The sequence below is a fragment of the Dreissena polymorpha genome, chromosome 10 (assembly GCF_020536995.1).
Source record: "Dreissena polymorpha isolate Duluth1 chromosome 10, UMN_Dpol_1.0, whole genome shotgun sequence".
Classification (NCBI taxonomy): domain Eukaryota; kingdom Metazoa; phylum Mollusca; class Bivalvia; order Myida; family Dreissenidae; genus Dreissena; species Dreissena polymorpha.
The window spans coordinates 14,833,186-14,857,497 of record NC_068364.1 but is presented as its reverse complement, the minus strand read 5'-3'; the positions used below and the strand labels follow the sequence as shown (position 1 = coordinate 14,857,497).

General features: G+C 36.2%; 1 protein-coding gene and 1 long non-coding RNA gene across 3 annotated transcripts; both read right to left on the bottom strand.

Annotated features, from left to right (window-relative positions):
- Positions 1–2,264: 2,264 nt before the first annotated feature.
- Positions 2,265–23,802, bottom strand: LOC127847383 (uncharacterized). Its single transcript, XR_008033952.1, has 2 exons — positions 19,110–23,802; positions 2,265–2,584 (listed from the first exon to the last, which is right to left on the bottom strand). It is a non-coding gene; the product is annotated as an uncharacterized LOC127847383 (long non-coding RNA).
- LOC127847382 (uncharacterized) lies at positions 2,631–7,723 on the bottom strand. Of its 2 annotated transcripts, none has more exons than XM_052379252.1 (2): positions 7,669–7,723; positions 2,631–5,463 (listed from the first exon to the last, which is right to left on the bottom strand). In XM_052379252.1, the coding sequence occupies exon 2, from the start codon at positions 5,449–5,451 to the stop codon at positions 4,504–4,506; it is 948 nt and encodes a 315-aa protein (XP_052235212.1). In that variant the 5' UTR covers positions 5,452–5,463; positions 7,669–7,723; the 3' UTR covers positions 2,631–4,503. The 2 variants fall into 2 exon arrangements, with proteins under 2 accessions (XP_052235212.1, XP_052235211.1); XM_052379251.1 differs by having other exon boundaries at positions 7,632–7,712.
- Positions 23,803–24,312: the final 510 nt, after the last annotated feature.

Below are 24,312 nucleotides of genomic sequence, written 5' to 3'. Positions count from 1 at the left end.
TCAGTGCAGCCTGTAACGCGGAACCTTCCCTTCAAATACTTATCTTAACGTGATTGAGACTAAGGTCGTAACCATGATACCCGCATCTCGTTGCTGAACATAAAGGTCAAGAAGGTTTCTGAAGAGCTCAACCAACTAACACTTGACAACCACATTCTTTAAACAGCTAACGATTGCACGAAGAAGAGACGACGTTCTTCATCGGACTTCCTTCCAATGGTGCATTTGTGTGACGTCTGAGTCATGTTACAAACGTTATTCCGTGATCAAATTCCTGATAAGTGATGATATTCTCGTATATCTTATCAAAACAAGATTTATTACTTAAAATACTATATACAAACAATAAACAAACCATAATGTGAAGCAATGGGATTAGCAAAAAACCCACACTTAGCCCATGATTAATCACAAACCAAATACACCAAACGCGCGTGTAAACCCCTTCTTGGAGAAAACTAAGACGAACATATGGCACGAATGCAATCACAAGTTGAAATAACGTTATAACGCAACACATTGAAATTATTTTGCTCTCCATGGTTAAGGGGATTTGAGCTTGATATACCAGACAGTTTTTAGTTACACGTGGGTGTTTGCCATCGCGTAGCTTAACGTTGTGACTGAGCATTTGCAATTCCGTAATAGATAAATCCCTCTTAGGACACCCTGCCATATTATGTTTTATACAGATGTTGAATACAAGTATTTTTGTAATGACAAATGCGGTCGGGTTGGTCAAAGATGATTAAATCAAATTGTATCTGTTTTTTTTTGTAATATTCCTTTATTGTTGTTCCAATAGAATTAACCCAATACATAATACGTCGGTGTAAAAGAATGCACTCGTTGAAATATGGCTTATTTTTAAATTATCTGTCTTGTACTGGGCACGGTCGATAGATGGTGTTGCTCTTTACCCAACCCTTGTGTATACATGTATATTTAATATATTTATAATTTGTCACTTATATATAAATGTATATGTTTACATTAGTCCATCTGTGCGATTTAAACCCACCATTTGACACCACAGGCTTGTAATAGTCCCCTTTTTATACGTACTTGTTTCTCGAAATATCTATCACTCGAAACATTAAATGCAAAACAAAGTGATTGCGTCGTCTGATGTGCCTAATACTGACATAATTTACGCGATAACACAATGTTCTGTTCTCTTCAATATAATATATTAAATTTCAGATCGTTTTCCGTTCGCGTAAGTGCATCGATTGCGTTTTGTGCGTAAACGTTAAAGCGGGTATATACGATTTAGTCAAATATTTATGAATTTATATAAAATGTGTAAAAAACTTATTATATATATATTTCAATATCAATTAAAATAAAAGTTAAGAAGAACATGTGTCGAAAAATGCGAAAAAAGCCAGATATTTAATTCTGAAATTGAAAACGGCTGTACAGCTGAATTCGCCAGCATGTATACCATACATGTACGATGTGCATCTAAACTTAGTTTAACGGTTTATTTGAAATTCTGCAACGATATCTATTCATACGACACACGAACACTATCTCCGATCCTAATACAAAGACGAATGCTTCGGTTATTGTAGGAAAATATGTACGTCACTATCGGCTCGGGGGCCGGCGCTAATTTGTCTTTGCTGCATTTTATGAAATTCGGCTTTAATGTATAACTTTTCTTGCCTATTTTATGTTATTATAACATATTTTATCAATATATTACAATTAAACACATATAAAAAATCGTAAATACCCGCTTTAATCGTCCTTGTTTCATAATAATCATTCATCCGATTGGGGATAATTAAGGGGCTTATTAAGGGACGAAGTTGTTCAATTGCTGATATTGCATATTGTTAATTGTCCAATTTTTTAACAGACCATTGTGAAACAACCGCTGTATTGATTTTTTCACTCTGATCATGTATTAACCTTTCATAAATTACTATGAGTAATACATCAATAAACGCATTCATAACAAACATCATAACGGCAGTATCGGGATGTACATTTTAAACGTCAATTGTTCAAACGACCTTACAATGATTTCTCATAAATAGTCGTATGTATTTCCATCCGGTACGGCCAATCTGAATTCGATTGCTTATACTCTTAAAGAACTTTATGGTTAAACGCGTTTTACTTGGTTATTACATTCAGATGAAGTAGTGGCATGTTAAACATACATGCAACAGAGAAGCGACACACTACTCGAAAGTTTCCGGGTCGTTGTGTGATTGAGTTCGGCAGCGAACTGTAGTAAATACAGATATATATTTAGGTTTTGATATTCTCATTTATTCGAAGTTACATACATTGATCGATAACATTGTATTTATTTCAGTTTAATCAACAATACCACACTTATAACCGTAGTTCAAATAGATTCTCGGTTTAAGATAATTTTTAAATAGTTGTTCGATTATACAATAATAAAATTGAAATTATTACTATCATTTAGTATTTTACTATGTTTCATTTCTTACATAGTTTGTGTTTCTTAAGAGATGAACAGGGATTTGGATTTAAGCGCCTTTTGCCAATATTTTGCGAGAACCATTCACATGTTGCAGAGTTCGCTGCAGCCAAGCAGCACCTGACAACACCATGAAGCTTATATGAAAGTGCAGCGGCTACACATGAGGACTGAAGTATTTATAGATATACAATTATATAAACTTTTCTTATTTACTTATAGACGCTAAAATGTACACATTGAAACAATTAGTTTTTGTTACATGCTTCATAACAATAGATGGATAGACTTTTATTTTCCTCCATTCATGAAGAGCATAACATATAATACAGATTATAAGCAATGGAGTACAATCGAGTATATACACATACGAGAGATCAAAATAAGGCAAATCAATACAGCCATTATATTATTTACAAACATAAGTTACATAACTCAGTGTACATATATAAATAATTGTTAATTACTAACTTAAGGAAAATAATCAGATTGAAATGAGCCTAGGAGACGTCCATTGTTTCAGTGTAACTTATTTGCCGAACTTATTTATGAAAATAAAGACATAGTAGGCGAATATACTAAATATAAGTCATAAATGTTGCCTTCCTCGGAAGACTGCTATATAGTGTTAAGATACACTAACATAGATTCGATCGACATGCCAACATCACATGTGTTAAACAAAAGCCTGGCTCAGAGCGTCGAACACTAGTTTAGGATGCTACCAGCAGCTTTGCACAATGTAAAATGTACAATATATAAGTCAACAGTTTCAGATAGCATTTTCAGCAACAATGCACTTTGTTCTAAGCTATTTAAGTGGATGAAGCGCGAAAATTCCGTTATTCCTATGCATTCAATTAGAATGGTCCATAAATATTTTTGCTTATCCTCTAGCAAATGACAATAACACATCTTATGAACTACGAAATTACCGGTTTTCAAGCAACACTGTCTGCATTCTCGAACAAACTGTCTAGACACAAACATACCTATGATATTCAATATTGTTTTACACACGGTAAGTATTGTTGGATTGCCCTTTGAGCACTACTCTCCATAAATGGGAGTAATAATTGGAGGCTATTACATTCGCAGTTACTTTCCATTGATCAGTGCCTTTGATGCGTCTCTGTATTTCGCTCTTTATGTTCGTTTCGACTTTTCGCTCAACTATTTTCTTCCATGGTCGCTTTGTAGGGAAATACCCATCCTGGACGAATGCACGCGAGACGTTCATTAAATCGTACTTTTGTAATATCCTGTATGCATCAGGTATATATCGGAGGCATTGGCCTTCTTATTCAATTTGACATATTTTCTTATGTATTTATACATGATGAATCATGAAATTCTTCCGCAGTCAGCGTTTCAAATAGTTCCGTGTGAACACTTCAGATTTAAACATACAGTTATAAGAACAACGAGCAATTTTCACAATAAATCATCTTGGAAAATGAAGTTATTGTGTAAAATAGTTTTCGAATGGGAAATAATTTCAGACAATGTTTCGGACATGTGCATTACAATAAACTAAAATCAATAAAAGAAATTTACTTAGCGTTATTTAATGGAATTACGTGTTTCCAACAACTTTTGACTAACATAATAATAACCACCTTACTATGTTTTACTTCTTTGCTGGAATTTGTTAATACATGTGTGTGTAAAAACCGTTATCAATTAAGATATTGGTAAAATTAAACTACTACAATTACCTCAAATACACTTATGTTTTATGGAAGGATTCTTTTAAACCTCTGTGCAAGATATGCGTTGTTAAAATATTCAAATACAGTTTAAAGTGTCATAAAACACGCATTCTTCGTTTGTGTAGTGTTTATAACCCAAACAGCAAATATATTTATAACAGAATCAAACATAGCCTGAAGCACATCGTATATCCACTCTGATTATCATATAAGCTTTATGTTTACGCATTCGACAATGTCCATGTTTTCAAAAACAACGCATTAAGTGAATTTGAGTAATGATATAATTCGGAATTGTGACGGTTACAGTCCATATTGATTTTCTCGCTATTGGTACAAATGTAGATCTTTTGTAAGCGTGGAGTACACAACAGGCAACACAAGTTTATTTTCAACGAAATCTTGCCCATACTCGCCTGCAAGGCCTAGTGCATTTTTTAGCTGCTCTACCTTCCCATTTATCAGCGGTGTACAGCTAAAGACATCAACATCTCTATTTGCTTCGAGAACGTCCACGAAAGCTTTGATCAGCAAGGAATTCTCTTTCCTGACTGTGACTTTTTCACTCTCGTCGCTTGGCTGACCCACCATCCCTCCCCCTTCGGACGCTGTTGGTATGACGACATTCGTTACCGGTCGTAGTGTTGTCAGCAGTTGTGGAAGTGTCGAAATTATCATGAGCTGGTCAGCATCTGTTGGTATCTTCATTTGCTTTTGAATTTCACCAAATCCAGTCGCTTTCTTAATTATATTTGGTGTCATGAGATCAAGATCGTCTGCTTGGAAGATGAATACTTTCGGCTTCAAGGCCATGTCTTTTCGTTTCTTTACCATACCCATAAAATCCTCTGTCGGTACGGCGGAGTCGTAACATTCTACTTTAAGGCACGGAAGTTCGCCTTTTTTGTTTCGTTCCTTGTAGAGGTACGTTAGGAAAACAAAGAAGAAACCGTCATACTTGTCCGCCTCTATTGCTTTCATATATTTATGGATTTCGTCGTAAGTGTTATTTACATGCAATTCAACCACGGGCGTTTTGGTAAACTGTTTTCTGAAGAAATCGTCTAAAAGCTTAACGTCAATATCTACCTCAAGTTTTTTAAGTTGCGAATCCTCGTCTTCAACCATGCTCTTTTGTTTCGAGTATTTGGTGGCACCACGTGGTTTGTCCTGAGCTATGAAAGTGACCAGAACCGGTTTACGTATGATATACGTTTCGCTTTTGAAATCATTTTCGGGTATCGTTCTGATATCCCCTGTTTCGTTTTCCGACATGATGATTATTGCCTATAAAGATAAATATAAAAATATGTATAGCTGAAATCAACACAAATACCAAATATTTTTTTAAACGGTTACTGACAATCTTCAGATGCAGGGCAATATTATATTGGGCGAGTTCTTATACATTGTGCCATTGAGTTGTATTTGTGAACAAAGAAGATTAAATTAAAAACTACATGTACATGAAATAACACCAATAACGTTGGTTTAAGTAGCTAACTGAAGGATAGCCATCGTCGGATACCCACGACTAATTCATTCCGTTACTCTTCAGCATTAGCCGTGGTACAATATAAGCAATACACGCCGTTTGACCTTAACTGTAATCTTTCAGTAGACCAACGAAATCGCAGTTTACAAAAAGAATTTCGCTTTGGAGTTGTCAATGCTTCGCCTGGATAATTGCGATTTGATACACCAAGCTTTTCCATCCACCCGTCCGAGTGCTTAAAAAGACATCGCGCCCATGTAAGAGACTAGAGGGACTCTTACTCTGAATGTCGTTTAAATTCTCAATTTTAAAGTATACGCATGCACGACGAAATTCCATTTCTACAGACGACGCAATTTTGACAACAAACCCGAGGTTTCTATAGTACGAGTTGTATCATTGGTCAAACATATCCACATGAAACCGTGAGGGATCCAATGAAATTACTGGATTTGACACACCCTAAAACGGTGAAAAGAGCTCGTAATGTCCCACGGTCGATAAATGGAGAGTAACGGAATGGGTCGAACGTGGATATCCGACGATGAAGGATAGCGTGAATAATGTTTTTACACACAATTACCAGATCTCCATTTTATTTGCATCTTCGAAAGACTCAATTAAGTAACCGCGGTCAGTATGACAAAAATTGATAATATCTTCATACAGCTAAAGAACTACTCGCACATTGCCTTTTCCAAAGATAAAGTTATCAGTATGTTTTACAACACTACACCGTTCTATGAGCATTAGGTTTTGAAAAGAATATGGTCACAATATACCTATGCCAATCCTTATGTAATTTACTGTATCAATGTATCACACGAGCCAATGTTCGCTTTTTTAATACTGCTATTGCTGGTGTTTCTTTTAACCAACATCGTGCAAGTCACCCAAATGCTCGTTTGACTTATTTACCAATGTCTTTATACACTGTTTAATAATAACCGGTGTACCGTGAAAGCCATATCACCGAGCATTTAAATGTAAACACAATGTTATAAATCATTGAGTGCTATCAACCTGAGCATTTTTATCTTACATCGGTCTTTAATTTTACGGGTTTGACAAATCTCACACTTCAATATTATTTGTGATTTGTCTTAATAATTTCACGGACTTGAAAGTTTTAAAATTACTCGGTATTTGTTAATTTGTTAATAGTCAGTATTCGAATTGCGCATTTCATAATTGGTCGTGTTTTATTCGATCTCTCCTATTGGAGTAAAGTGTTCAACCATGAAGGTAATAAGTCGTTGAATTATATTGCATGGAAGTATGAATGAATTTGAAATTGGAGAAACAGTTACTAGCCCTTGCCTGTAAGTCCTTCATGTAGGAACGCGACTGTATTAAGGACATTCTGATGTTAAATGTTAACGAGTTCAGCCAAGCCTCTTAAATGGAGTTCAAAATACAAGCTTAGTTATATACGCACGGACGGACAAACGTACGTATGAGCAAGTGCTTAATAATTCTTCCCTATCCATGGGGACATAATTATGCCTCATATACAATATTCCATAAATTTAGATGTGTATAATTTCAAACCACGAGTATCAAATGGGATACAGTGTCAGTCCGATCACTTCTTTGTGATCACTTAGAGAATATATCGAATACATGTATATCCTAATGTCGATATAGGATATCGAAAGTAGGATAATTTTTCAATAACTGATCAGTGATCAGTAAAGTACTTGAATGTGTTTCTTTAAATTCAATGTTTGAATTAAATAAGAATATTAATATGCTAATTATGTGTCCTCATGTAAAGACATATCATGTGTTATGACAATGAATTTAAATCGAAAGTAGAAACACTATTTTGAATACAACTTTGTAGACATACAATTAAATACTCTTCGTCGTAATGTCTGCTTCAATACAACGCGTGCAGTTTCAAATATTACGAGTTTCAGTAACACATTTAAATACAAAACGTTAAAATAAAACGTACGGTATTGTGTATTCCATCAATAAACACATCCGCTTACCAATTGTCTTAGGTAGCACGAGGCAGAAAACTACAACGGGCGAGGCATGGTATTGTAATGCGCATGCTCCAACAAGAGACTTTAAATAGATTCTGGGAAACCAACAAGTTATAAATAATACAACTTCATGTTTACATTTCCGTACGTTATGCTCATTGAGTATGGGTCCGAAAACTATTTATGTTCATTTAACATAACTCGTACCATATGGAAGCATTATTTACTAGTATTGATCATTTTATTTTTTGTACAAAGGAACTTTATTTGTATAGACGGCGAATTAACCAAGATTATACTGTAAATACTGATTTATACTGCATTATATTTGATCATCCTATATAATATGATTTCTAACCGGTCCATACGAAAGCTGTTTTATGAATGATTTTGCATGCATGTAATTTAGTTTATATTTTATGAATAACGCGATTTCTCGTTTATAATATGCAATATATTCGGTCACCATGTGTTGATTAGTCCACTATATTTTTTATCTCAAATCGTCGAATAAAAGTTCAATGGACAGTATAAAAGGCCGCTGTTAAGAGGTTGGCTAAGTTTCATCAACTACAAGGTGAAGGGAATTTTATCTTAATATTTTTAGTGAAAGGAATGAAAAAACTGCATCTGATTTTTTTTAATACATGTTACAAAAAAATGCAAATATTTATAGCAAAACATCTTATATTCATTTAAGCCTTTATTTAAAAAAAAATACTACTGGGAAAAATGAAAATGTCGAAAGGAAGAAAATATGACGGTACTAAATACAAAATACTGGGAATATTAAAAATGTCGTATATAGGAAGTCATATATTAGGGCATGAAAACCATTTAAGTTTGTAAACTATTCCATGGACCTCAATCAACGAAAAACAAATATTAAACCAAGGGTGTATACATACGCCCTTTTAAAATAATGTTGGTAAAAAGTATAAATCGTGGTTTCCAACCCACATGTACTCTAACTTGGTAACAGCATAATTATAGCTCAGCACGTTAGCTTAATGCACTATAAATCCAATATTTATAATTTCAAGTATTTGATTGAAGGATCATAAAATTTACATGAGCATGTTCTATATGTTGACAACAGAAAACCATGCCTTGGCTGTTGTCATTAACGTATAACAACAGGCGGAGCATGTTCTATATGTTGGCAATTGAAAACCACGTGTTGGCTGTTGTCTTGGACGTATAACAACAGACGAAGCATGTGCTATATGTTGACAAAAGAATAACATGCCTTGATTGTTGTCATGTACGTATAACAGCATGCGGAGCATGTTCTGTATGTTTACAATAGAATACCATGCATTTGCTGTTGTCACGAGCGTATAACAACAAGCGGAGCATGTTCTATATGTTGACAATAGAATACCACGCATTCGCTGATGTCATGAACGAATAACAATAGGCGGAGCATGTTCTATATGTTGACAATAGAATACCATGCCTTGGCTGTAGTCATGGACGTATAACAACAGATGGAGCATGTTGTGTAAGTTGACAATAAAATATCATGCCTGAAATGCTATCATGAACATATAACACCAGGTGAAATATGTTCTATATGTTGACAACAAAATACCATGCCTTGGCTGTTGTCATAAGCGAATAACAACAGGCGGAGCATGTTCTATATGTTGCCAATAGAATACCATGCCTTGGCTGTTGTCACGAGCGTATAACAACAAGCGGAGCATGTTTTATATGTTGAAAATGAATACCATGCCTTGGTTGTTGTCACGAACGTATAACAACAGTTAGATCATGTTCTATATGTTGGTAATAGAATCTAACGTCTTGTCTGTTGTAATGGACATATAACAACAGACAGTGCACAGTTTATAAGTTGACAATATAATACCATACATTGGCTGTTGTCATGTCGCAATAGGCGGAGCATATTCTATATGTTTACACTAGAATACTATGCCTTGGCTATTGCCACGAACGTATAGGAACAGGCGAAGCATGTTCTATATGTTGACAATAGAATATCATGCCTTGACTGCTGTCATGAACGTGAAACAACAGGTGAAGTATGTTCTATATGTTGACATCAGAATACCATGCATTGGCTGTTGTCATGAACGTATAACAATATGCGGAGCATGTTCTATATGTTGACAATAGAATACCATGCATTGGCTGTTGTCATGAACATATAACAACACCAGATGGAGCATGTTCAATATGTTGACATCAGAATACCATGCCCTGGCTGTTGTCATGACCAGATAAGAACTGGCGGAGCACGTTCAATATGTTGACAATATAAAACCACGTCTTGGCTGTTGTCTTGGACGTATAACAACAGGCGAGGCATGTGCTATATGTTGACAATAGAATAACATGCCTTGATTGTTGACATGTACGTATAACAGCAGGCGGAGCATGTTCTGTATGTTGACAATACAATACCATGCCTTGGCTGTTGTCGTGAACGTTTAACAACAAGCGGAGCATGTTCTATATGTTGACAATAGAATACCATGCCTTGGTTGTTGTCATGAACGTATAACAACAAACGGAGCATGTTGTGCAAGTTGACAATAACATACAAAGCCTTGACTGCTGTCATGAACATATAACACCAGGTGAAATATGTTCTATATGTTGACAACAAAATACCATGCCTTGGCTGTTGTCTTGAACGTATAACAATAAACGGAGCATGTTGTGTAAGTTGACAATAGAATACCACGCCTTTGGCTGTTGTCTTGAACGTATACCAAAAGACGGAGTATGTTCTGTAAGTTGACAATAACGTATCATGCCCTGACTGCTTTCATGAACATATAACACCAGGTGAAATATGTCCTATATGTTGACAACACAATACCATGCCTTGGCTGTTGTCATGAACGCATAACAACAGGCGGAGCATGTTCTATATGTTTTCAATAGCATACCATGCATTGGCTGTTGTCACGAGCGTATAACAACAAGCGGAGCATGTTCTATATGTTGACAATAGAATACCATGCCTTTGCTGTTGTCATGAACGTATAACAATAGGCGTAGCATGTTCTATATGTTGGCAATAGAATACCATGCCTTGGCTGTTGTCATGAACGTAAAACAATAACCGGAGCATTTTCTATATGTTGTCAATAGAAAAACATGCCTTGATTGGTGTCATGTACGTATAACAGACGGAGCATGTTCTGTAAGTTAACAATAAAGTATCATGCCCTGACTGCTGTCATGAACATATAACACCAGGTGAAATATGTTCTATATGTTGACAACAAAATACCATGTCTTGGCTTTTGTCACGAACGCATAACAACAGGCGGAGCATGTTCTATATGTTTTCAATAGCATACCATGCCTTGGCTGTTGTCACAAGCGTAGAACAACAAGCGGAGCATGTTCTATAAGTTTACAATAGAATACCATGCCTTGATTGTTGTCATGTACGTATAACAGACGGAGCATGTTCTGTAAGTTGGCAAAACGTATCATGCCCTGACTGCTGTCATGAACATATAACACCAGGTTAAATATGTTCTATATGTTGACAACAAAATACCATGTTTTGGCTCTTGTCATGAACGCATAATTACTGGCGAAGCATGTTCTATATGTTGGCAATAGAATACTATGCCTTGGCTGTTGTCACGAGCGTATAAAAAAGCGGAGCATGTTCTATATGTTGACAATATAATACCATGCATTGGCTGTTGTCATGAACGTATTACAATAGGCGGGGCCTGTTTTATATGTTGACTATAGAAAACCAGGCTTTGGCTGTTGTCATGAACGTATAACAACAGACGGAGCATGGTCTGTGACTTGACAATAAAATATCATGCATTGACTGCTATCATGAACATATAACACCAGCTGTAGCATGTTCTTTAGTTTAAACCTATTTATTTTAGCTCGATTGCATCGAAAGCCGTAGGCTTATATAAACGCTCTCGAGTCCGTTTCCTGGGCCTAGAACCAGTACTTGGTGTCTTTGGGGAGATCTAAAGAACGCTCCCACGGTGGGGTTCGAACCCGTGACCTCCCGGTCGCTAGGCGGACACCATATCCATTACACCACGGCGACCTAGCATGTTCTTTATGTTCCGGTAAAACAATATGTTTTATATGTTGTCAATAGAATAACATGCCTTGATTGTTGTCATGTACGTATAACAGCAGGTGGAGCATGTTCTGTATGTTGACAATAAATTTCATACCTTTACTGTTGTCATTAACGTAAAACAATAGGCGGAAAATGTACTATATGTTTACAATAGAATACCACGTCTTGGCTGTTGTAATGAACTTACATTATTACTAAAAAGGTGCTCGGTTAATATGTTGATAATAGAATACCATGCCTTGGCTGTTGTCATGGACATATAAAACCAGGTAGAGCATGTTATGTATGTTGACAATAGAATACCATGCAGTGGCTGTTGGCATGAACGGATAACAATAGGCGGAGCATGTTCTATATGTTGACAATAGAATACCATGCCTTGGCTGTTGTCATGGATATATAACACCATTTAGAGCATGTTCTGTATGTTGTGTAGCCAAAGATTGAGGTCTGTAAACACCAACACAATTTATGGTAATATTTTTAAAAAGCAGCTGCCAAACTCCGTCCTCAAAGCTTTGGGTTGTGCATAATAACATTCAACGCCTGTTAACACTACTTTTGCATGTCAGAGCAACACCACCCCCTATCTTATTTCTATGATTTGCGACACTAATTTTATAAGCATTTTTATTTAACGTTGACGTTTCGAAATGATGTTGTTTTTCGTCTGAACACCGGGTCTCAGTTAAAAGAGCAAAATCAGTTTTGTCTTCACGGAGCAATCGACCAACGAGTACATCTTTCCTGACTAATGAACGGCAATTTAAAGTCAGACAGGTAACATTCTCTGTAAAATTGTTAAGATTATTGCATCGTTTTAGGGTATATCAAATTTGAAATATTTACACTATTTTGCCCTCTATTTCTGTTGTAAAGAGTATGCTGCACGTGCAGCAAGATGCAACCACAACTACACGTGGTTCAGAAGTATGAGAACGTCGTGGATTAATAATTTCAATAATTTCAATAATTCTTTGTAGTAAATGATATCAAACAACACCACATTTAAGTTCATAAGTTGAAATTATAAAAGTGTTTCTATACACGTACGAATTAGTGTATAGCATAATATTTAAATATATTTAACTAATCGTCGCGAATGCCATTTAAAAAAAATTCAGCCATCAGCTTTCCAACTTAAGAAATAACACACGTCATATCAGACATCGTGTAATCAATATGTTATATTCAAGCAAATAGGCTCAGAATAAGAGTACTAAGGAATGTTAAAAGTTTATAGCTGGTGGGAAAAATGCTGACGCTTATTAAAAATCTCTTGAGAAATCACACCTAAGAAACAGAAGAATCCGCGGAGACAAACTATAAAGAGGGCGGATGTCTAAGTCGGTAAACGTAAGGGATTGCATACGTCTGCGTGACTAAAATTTGAGCCGCGTTCTGAGAAAACTGGGCATGAATGTGCGTTAAGTGTTGTCCCAGATTAGCTGTGCAGTCCACATTATTTTTAGTTTCAAGGAAATCCCTCCTTACCGAAAATTAGGCGACAATTGTTGTCCCTGATTAGCCTGTACGGACTGCACAGGCTCATCTGGGACGACACTTTACGCACATGCATTATGCCCAGTTTTTTTTTCAGAACGCGACTCATTTGATCGGATGGCATACATCAGAAAATCGCAAAGAACGGCAACTAGACTTAGATACACTACACGTTATTGATGAGCCGCCAACACGAAATGTAGTGCATTGAATACTTTAGAGAGAACGTATGGATGGTTCAGGTATACACGTAAGCTTTGACTCTATTATATAGAGAATAACAGGTTAGTGTTGATTAAAGATCAGGTTTATCATGCGAGGCTTAGAAAACTGGCTCGTGCTTTTTGTTTTCTAATCCTCGCATGATAAACCTAATCTATAATCAACACTTACCTATTATTATCTATATCTTAGTATCAAAATAGTGGAATATATTGATGTTACTGGCACAGCTTAAAGATGAATTTGTGCATGTCAACACTTCAGTATGTTGCTCAATCCAACTAATGCCTAGTGTATTAGCTAAAATCCCAGATCAAAGTTCGACTTTACCATGCCATTGCTGCAAGATTTTAATGAAGACACACAAACAAAAGTGTTACTTTTTTTTTAAACAAATGCCATACGTTGACAATACTAAATTTCCAGTAACTGTCATTAGTAATGATATTGTAAAAAAAAATATGAAGATATACATTCCATTGATTTTCATGTGAAAATGTTCAAATATATGCCTGTTTAGATGATAATATTTCTTTCTAACAATCAGTCTCAGGATTTTTAAAAGTAGTATATAGGTGCTAACATGCGTAAGCTTTTTCGGTGAAGCTTTACACATCTAAATAATTGTCCAGTAATAAAAGCACAACATTACTCCAGATAATACTGTACTGACAATTGTCCTACAAGGTGTCATAAAATCTCCCACTGAGCAAAATGTTGTGATGTGAGCTCAACATGAACAAGTGTGCCGACACTAACACATATCTTCTATTTAAGTTTGCATAAAACTATCCTGATATGCGATCATCAATTACACCCAGTTTCGAATAAGATCGTCATGCTATACATTTTATGGATGAAATAAGATATGAATGTTTAACCAAAATATGACAATACAATATTTATTTAATGTAGGCACTTCATCTCGACAGTTGCTTTCAATGAAAACCCATAAATACATTTTGTAATAAAAACAAAACAATATATATTTTTTATATAATAAAAAGCGTTTTTCACATCTGTAAAAAGTGTGGTTGGTGACACAGAACGTATTTTTATACTTCACAGCTTTGAATTTTAAAATGTAACAAAAATCGCAATGTGTTTCATATGATACATGAGACACATGCAGCGTAGAGATACAAATGTCTCACTTTCTGATGGCAAAGAACAATAAAATATTTTGCATTGCTATACACACATAATGTAAGTTGCACACACATTCAAAGTCGTTCGCTTATGACTATTTAAATTCATTTAATTTATTCGACAGTTATAGTTATGATATATATATATATATTGATACAGTTTAATAATTAAAAATGTTTGTCAAAGACTTGTAATCGTAAAGAGTGGCATTAAATTGTGTCTACAACAAATCTGTAAAATATTGTTAGAACAAAGCAATGCAAGACCAAGCTTTCGCAATTGATTTATTGATTCTTAGAAAGGATCAAATAATACTTAACTGAATTATTGCTTATACGTGTTGGTTTAAACATAAAGCGATGCTGACATTTAACCTCATTGTGACCTTGATCTTTTACCTGGGTCCGATTGTACTAAGCGATAGAGGTTACTCAAAGACCTAAACACATATTTAGAATGTATACATTACATTCTATTGAATTATACAATATGATTAAATAAATAGTGTATCGATCTTTTCTCGCGAACATTTTGTCCTTACAAACAATTGTTATATCTCTTTAGGCAATATATCACATAAATTATGCATTCCAATAAGTAGCAAGACATTGCAAATGATTGGGATATTTGTAATGTGACTTAAGTAGGTGGCTTTGTTATTTAAACAAGCAAATTAGTTGAATTAATATCCACCGCCATTTTAATTATGGACACAAAAGTTTTCTGGACGGATGGTGAACGCCAACGTGCATAATCCTCTTATCCATATATATACTCATACCAAGTTTCAATGAAATCCGTCAAGGCACTTGGCTCCGGACACACACAAAAAGCATTTTGTCAAAACACAAAGGGCCATAACTCCGTTATTATCCAATGGTGTTCAATGCTATTTGGCGAGCATCATCCTCTTATCCATATATATATACTCATACCAAGTTTCAAGAAAAAAAAACAAAGCATTTCCAAGATATGGCTTCGGACACAAAAGTGCCGGAAGGACGGACGGACGGACGGAAAGACGGACGGATGGACGGACAACGCCAAAACAATATCCCTCCGCCTATGGCGGGGGATAATTATATGCATGGCGTTTACCGTGTTACTGAACACCTGAGCTCCATAAAATGGCGATTTAAAGATTATAGTACACTAATACAATACGTAACTGATTCATAACATTGTGTACACACCGGTCTTACTGACCTGTGTACTAACGCGAAAGGAATTGTGGGTAGCACTTCTTTTACGAGTGAAAAGCGAAAGTAGGTAAGGTTATCGTGCTTCTAATAATCGCTATCAGTCTTACACATTTAAACATAATTAAATTACATTTATTTAAAAAACATTCCGTTTTAAACACACAATAAAACACTATTTTTATTTCATTTTAAACATTTTCATTCCTACGCAGAACTACTTTGGCGGAAGCATTATTCCCCAAAGATGGGGAATGTGATGCGTCCTAGTATAGAGGTGACAATAACGTAGTGACGTCACCATCTATGCATAAAATGAACTGATAACTGAATTATAGGTTACAGTGCACTTACTAATTGAATACGCTGTTTGCTATATTATCTAACAAAATAATCTTGATTTACTAGAAGCATGTTTTCAGTAAATTACACCCATTTTGTTCTTATTTTTTCTATTGTTTGTGCAGGGATACCATTAATGTTCAACAATATATCAATGTCATGCTTAAAAATTGGGAACTACATTAGGGAACTAGTGCAAATGCGGGTTACATTAAACTGAAAAGTAGCCAAAATCAAACGTTCAAAAAAGGTTTCTTTACTCACTATTTCATTGTGAGTAAATCAATTATTCCCTAATCTAAATTGCTTCACAAAACAAAAACCAACAACAACACAACAGATAGGTATAAGGCACAATTGGCACAATATCGAGGAGAGGTTCTTGTTTCAAGCCTGAGATCTATCCTCATCCTCTTACAGCAACCGACATCAGAATGAGCGCTTCTTCTGCAAAGCACGTACCTCGGTGTTCCGCCAATTGGAAAGCACATAACTTTGGCATTCGGCCGATTGCAGAGCACATAACTTGGCATTCCGCCAATTGAAGAGCACATAACTTGGCATACCGCCAATTGCAGAGCACATACATGTAACTATGCATTCGGCCGATTGCAGAGCACATAACTAGGCAATCGGGCGATTGCAGAGCACATAACTTGGCATTCTGCCATTTGAAGAGCACATAACTTGGCATTCCGCCAAATGCAGAGCACATAACTTGGCATTCCGCCAATTGCAGAGCACATAACTTGGCATTCCGCCAAATGCAGAGCACATAACTTGGCATTCCGCCAATTGCAGAGCACATAACTTGGCATTCCCCCAATTGCAGAGCACATAACTTGGCATTCCGCCAATTGCAGACAACATAACTTGGCATTCCCCCAATTGCAGAGCACATTACTTCAGTTGATTAGCCTCAAGCCGACTGTAAACGTTGTAACATCCTTGTTCAGATGACTAAAGAACTGAAACGATACTAATTAATGTATGTAGGACATGTCATTATGTATACTTACCATGCACATGTGTGGCAAGTGAATAGTGCAAATTTATATTTTCATACAAATCAGACGGCAAGTCGAAAACTAAAATCAAGAGTTAAGGTTTGAATAAACTGATCCACGCCGATGCCCAAAGCGCACACAGGACGCCCCTAACGCCCATCAATCAAGTTAAATTGCTTAAAATAGAATAAATTTACAAATGGTAAACATTAAATTTTGTTTAAAGAAACTGCTGCTATTTGCATGATCCATCCACCAACACCAATCAAGAGAAGTGTACATGACTTCACGTACACCCCATACAATAATCGGTAGTAATGAACGATTCAGGTAAAACCGCGAGCGGGATACGCAACCCTACTGCTCATTTTTTACCTTCTTTATGTTTTCTTTTAAATAACTATAAATAAAACCAATTTAGAAACGTGAATAATTTCATTTATGTTGTCTCAAATTTGTTCTTAAATCCCTCTTAGGACACCCTGCCATATGATGTTTTATATAAATGTTGAATGCAAGCTTTATCGTAATGACAAATGCGGTCGTGTTGGTCGGGAGATGATTAAATCAAACGGTATTAGTTTTTTCTTTTAATATTCCTTTATTGTTGTTCCAATAGAATTAACCCAATACACAATACATCGGTGTAAAACAATGCACTCGTTGAAATATTGTTAATCTTTAAATTATCTTTATCATACTGTGCACGGCCGATAGATGGTGTTGGTCTAACTCTTTACCCAACCCTTGTGTATACATGTATCTTTAATATATTTATCTTTTGTCACTTATATATACATTTATATGTTTAAATTAGTCCATCTGTGCGATATAACCCCACCATTTGACACCACAGGCTTCTAATAGTCCCCTTTCTATACGTACTTGTTTCTCGAAATATCTATCACTCGAAACATTAAATGCAAAACCAAGTGATTGCGTCGTCTAATGTGCCTAATAATGCCATAATTTACACGACAACACAATGTGATGTTCTCTTTAATATCATATAGTCATTCTCAGATCGTTTTCCATTTGCATAAGTGCATCGATTGCGTATTATGCGTAAACGTTAATCGTCTTTGTTTCATGATAATCATTCATCCGATTGGGAATAATAAAGGGGCTTATTAAGGGACGAAGTTGTTGCATTGCTGATATTGCATATTGTTAATTGTCCAATTTTTTAACAGACCATTGTGAAACAACCACTGCATTGATATTTTTCACTCCGATCTTGTATTAATCTTTCATAAATTACTATGAGTAATACATCAATAAACGCATTCATAGCAAACATCATAATGACAGTATCGGGATGTACATTTTAAACGTCAATTGTTCAAACTGTAAGCGACCTTACAATGAATGCTCTTAGTCGTATGTATTTCCATCCGGTAAGGCCGATCTGAATACGATTTCTTAAACTCTTAAAGATCTAATTGGTTAAACGCGTTTTACTTGATTATAACATCCAGATGGAGTAGTGTCATGTTTAACATACATGAAACAGAGAAGCGACACACTACTCGAAAGTTCCCGGGTCGGTTTGTGATTGAGTCTGACAGCGAACTGTAGTAAATACAGATATATATTTAGGTTTTGATATTCTCATTTATTCGAAGTTACATACATTGATCGATAACATTGTATTTATTTCAATTTAATCAACAAGACCACACTTATGACCGTAGTGCAAATAGATTCTCGGTTTAAGATAATTTTTAAATAGTTGTTCGATTATAAAATAATCAGATTGAAATTATTACTATCATTCAGTATTTTACTATGTTTCATTTCTTACATAGTTATTGTTTCTTAAGAGATGAACAGGGATTTGGATTAAAGCGCCTTTTGCCAATATTTTGCGAGAACCATTCGCAGGTTGCAGATTTCGCTGCAGCCAAGCAGCACCTGGCAACACCATGACGCTTATATGGAAGTGCAGCGGCTATGGAATACAACACATGAGGACTGAACTATTTATAGAAATACAATTATATAAACTTTTCTTATTTACTTATAGACGCTTAAATGTACACACTCAAACAATCAGTTTTTGTTACATGCTTCATAACAATAGATAGATAGACTTTTAATTCCCTCCATTCATGAAGAGCACAACATATAATACAAATTATAAGCAATGGAGTACAATCGAGTATATACACATACAAGAGGTCGAAATAAGGCAAACCAATACAGCCATTATATTATTTACAAAAATAAGTAACATAACTCAGAAAACATAAACATAAAAAATAATCAGATTGAAATGAGCATAGGAGACGTCCTTTCTTTCAGTGTAACTTATTTGCCGAGGATATGTCTTACAGTGAAAACGAAAATAAAGACATAGTAGGCGAATATACTTAATATAAGTCATAAATGTTGCCTTCCACGGAAGACTGTTATATAGCGTTAAGATACACTAACATAGATTCGATCGACATGTCAACATCATACACTGATCAAATTGCCGAACAAACAGATCTATCCGAAAATGTATTCATATTGACAAGTTAACATCTTTAATTATCTACAGGCCAGCACATGGACAAAAACAGATATATTGATATAATCAAACACACATGTGCATGATGAGACGAAGATGTTATCTACGTCTCTGGTGAATGTAATCAATTTTGCCTTTGGAAAGAAATTCATGGAATCAATATTATAAGATAGATCTATCAGTGCATGTCGTACGCTCAACGGTAATCCAACGTCAAAATGACATTTCAATTTCGGTTTGACGTTGGCCAAACGTTTAATCAATGTTGCTATCTTAATTGAACTTTATTGTTTGCATGAAAGAGCTATGACTAAACTTTGTGTCACCACCCGTTTCCCAAAAGAAGCAAAACAACAGTGAGAATACATCAAACATTAGTGAAATTAAGCCTTTTTTTGTTTCAGGCCTTCCCTCAGATGACGTCAAGTGGACAGTTAATGATCCAACTTCTTGGCCAAATGTGACATATGAGGATTTGGTTGACTACCTTGTGATTGCCAAAGCATATGATGGAAAAGCGATGAAATCGTTTCGATCACTGTATGCATACAACTATGTTCAAAATGGCTGGTTAGGGGACATAATGTGTAGCTCACACAACAACATCCACTTTCTAAAAGCCAAAGTGTCGCCATCTCAACCAGGAGGCGGCCGTGCAGATTACATGGCTTGGGTGGCAATAGCAGATGATTCTACAATCCTCACAGGCTATTGTACATGTCCAGCAGGCACAGGCAAGAACTGCAGCCACATCTCAGCCATTATTTATGCTGTGGCATAAGCATGGAGCCATGGAATCGCTGGAAAAACCTGTACAGACAAGGATAGGCTGTGGAGTAGAGGTGCAAGGACAGCTGTGCGGCATGAGGAGTTTGATAACATTAACTTCGACAGACCCAAGCCAGACGATGCACCATTAGTTAAAAAGACACACAAAAATGCGACTGGAACCCAACTGCCAAAATTAAGATCATTCCTTGATCAATCTTATCTTCAAGATCATGCCAGTGAGTCGTGCACCAACAAACTGTGGACATGTAAAGGTACACTGCTTCAAAAATCTTAAGTGCCAAGGAAAAACCTGTGAATGAGATGAAGTCAGTGGAACACAGTTTCCACACCATAGACACATCCAGGCCAGTAAAGGAAGTGACTTGTCAGCCATGTGATGCATTTTATAAACAAGAGCACCGCCTTGCGGGTGCAGACCGCTCATCTATTTTCTTTTTAAAGGTGTAGGGACCTATCTCAATTTCAATCACAAAGGAGGGAGGGGTGGAGTGGAGAGGGGTGTATAGTGTTGGGGTGTGGTCATTTATTATATTATCTTCCAAAAAATGAAAAAAAATGAAAAAAATTATAAAAAATTTTTTTTTTGGGGGGGGGGGGATTCTTGCGTGGGATGGTTGGACGGTATTTGAAAAATAAAATAATAAAAATAAATATTTGTTTTTTAACCATGTTTGAAAAAAACAAGAGATGTGTTTGTCAGAAACACAATGCCCCCTATTGCGCCGCATTGAAATTATTTTTTTACCATTGACCTTGAAGGATAACCTTGACCTTGAACTTCCACCACTCAAAATGTGCAGCTTTATGAGAACGCCGCTTTGAAATATTTTTTTGACCTTTGACCTTTAAGGATGACCTTGACCTTGAAGGATGACCTTGACCTTGAACTTCCACCACTAAAAATGTGCAGCTTCATGATAAAGCCGCTTTATAATTATTTATTTTTTTTACCTTTGACCTTGAAGAATGACCTTGACCTTGACCTTCAACCACTCAAAATGTGCAGCTTCATGAGAACGCTGCTTTGAATTTTTTATTTAAAAAATTGACCTTTGACCTTGAAGGATGATCTTGACCTTGAACTTCAACTACTCAGAATGTGCAGCTTCATGAGAACGCCGCTTTGAAATGTTGTTTTTTTGTTTACCTTGAAGGATGACCTTGACCTTGAGCTTCCACCACTCAAAACGTGCAGCTTCATGATAACGCCGATTTGAATTTTTTATATTATTTTTGTACCTTTGACCTTGAAGGATGACCTTGACCTTGAATGATGACCTGGACCTTGAACTTCCACCACTCAAAATGTGCAGCTTCATGATAACGCCAATTGAAATTAAAAAAAAATACCTTTGACCTTGAAGGATAACCTTGACCCTGAACAATGACCTTGACCTTGAGCTTCCACCACTCAAAATGTGCAGCTTCATGAGAACGCCGCTTTGAAATTATTATTCTTTGACCTTGAAGGATGATCTTGACCTTGAAGGATGACCTTGACCTTCAACTTCCACCACTCAAAATGTGCAGCTTCATGAGATACACATGCATGCCAAATATCAAGTTGCTATCCTCAATATTAAAAAAGTTATGGGCAATGTTAAAGTGACCCTGACCTTCACCTTTCACCACTCAAAATGTTCAGCTCCATGAGATACACATGCATATCAAGTTGCTATCTTCAATATTGAAAAAGTTATGGCCAATGTTAAAGTTTTCGGACGGACAGACACCATAAATTTGACATTTGACCTTGAAGTATGAAGGATAACCTTGACCTTTTACCACTCAAAATGTGTAGCTCCATGAGATACACATGCATGCCAAATATCAAGTTGCTATCTTCAAAAGTGAAAAATTTATCGCCAATGTTTAAGTTTGTTTCGGACGGACAGACAGACTGACTGACATACTGACGGACAGTTCAACTGCTATATGCTACCCTACCGGGGGCATAAAAATTATTTTTTGGGTGGGGGGTTAATGTGTGAGGGTGTGGTGGTCATTTATTAGATGATCTTTAATTTAAAAAAAAATATAATGGGGGGATTGAGGGGGGATTCGGGGGGGGAGTGAATTATGCGGGGGGCGTGGAGGGTGGTTTGGGTGGAGTCTAAAAAATTTGACCTTTGACCTTGAAGGATGATCTTGACCTTGAACTTCCACTACTCACAATGTGCAGCTTTATGAGAACGCCGCTTTGATTTTATTTATTTTTTACCTTGAAGGATGACCTTGACATTGAGCTTCCACCACTCAAAATGTGCAGCTTCATGATAACGCCGATTTGATTTTTTTATATTATTTTTTACCTTTGACCTTGAAGGATGACCTTGACCTTGAAGGATGAACTGGACCTCGAACTTCCACCACTCAAAATGTGCAGCTTCATGATAACGCCAATTGAATTTTTTTATTTTTTTTACCTTTGACCTTGAAGGATGACCTTGACCTTGAAGAATGACCTTGACCTTGAACTTCCACCACTCAAAATGTGCAGCTTCATGAGAACGCGGCTTTGAAATATTTTTTTTGACCTTTGACCTTGAATGATGACCCTGACCTTGAAGGATGACCTTGACCTTCAGCTTTCACCACTCAAAATGTGCAGCTTCATGAGATACACATGCATGCCAAATATCAAGTTGCTATCTTCAATATTAAAAAAGTTAATGGCAATGTTAAAGTGACCTTGACCTTCACCTTTCACCATTTAAAATGTTCAGCTCCATGAGAACGCCGCTTTGAAATTATTTTATTTTTTTACCTTTGACCTTGAAGGATGACCTTGACCTTGAAGGATGTCCTTGACCTTCAACTTCCATCACTCAAAATGTGCAGCTTCATGAGATTCACATGCATGCCAAATATCAAGTTGCTATCTTCAATATTAAAAAAAGTTATGGGCAATGTTAAAGTGACCTTGACCTTAACCTTTCACCACTCAAAATGTTCAGCTCCATGAGATACACATGCATATCAAGTTGCTATCTTCAATATTGAAAACGTTATGGCCAATGTTAAAGTTTTCGGACGGACAGACACCATAAATTTGACATTTGACCTTGAAGGATGAAGGATGACCTTGACCTTTCACCACTCAAAATGTGTAGCTCCATGAGATACACATGCATGCCAAATATCAAGTTGCTATCTTCAAAAGTGAAAAATTTATCGCCAATGTTAAAGTTTTTTTCGGACGGACAGACAGACTGACTGACATACTGACGGAGGACAGTTCAACTGCTATATGCCACCCTACCGGGGGCATAAAATTTTTTTTTGGGGTGGGGGGTATAGTGTGAGGGTGTGGTGGTCATTTATTAGATGATCTTTAATTTAAAAAAAAATAATAATGGGGGGGGTTTGAGGGGGGATTCAGGGGGGGGGGGAATCGGGGGGGGGGGTATTCGGGGGGGCGTGGAGGGTGGTTTGGGTGGAGTCTATTGTGGTATGTCAGGTAAGAGTTGTTTTGTCAAAGTATCAATGGAATCTAATCATAAATAAAGAAGTTATGGCAATTTTAGCAAAATTTAATAATTTGACCTTGAGAGTCAAGATCATTCAAAGGTCAAGGTAAAATTCAACTTGCCAGGTACAGTACCCTCATGATCGCATGAAAGTATTTGAAGGTTAAAAGCAATAACTTTGATACTTTAGAAGTAAAGTGGATCGAAACACAAAATGTAACCATATATTCAAAGTTACAAAGTCAAAAAAGGGCCATAATGCCTATGACATAAGGTAAAAATGACAACCAGAGTTATGCAACTTGTCCTTTACTGTCACCTTATGATAATTTGCGAGGGT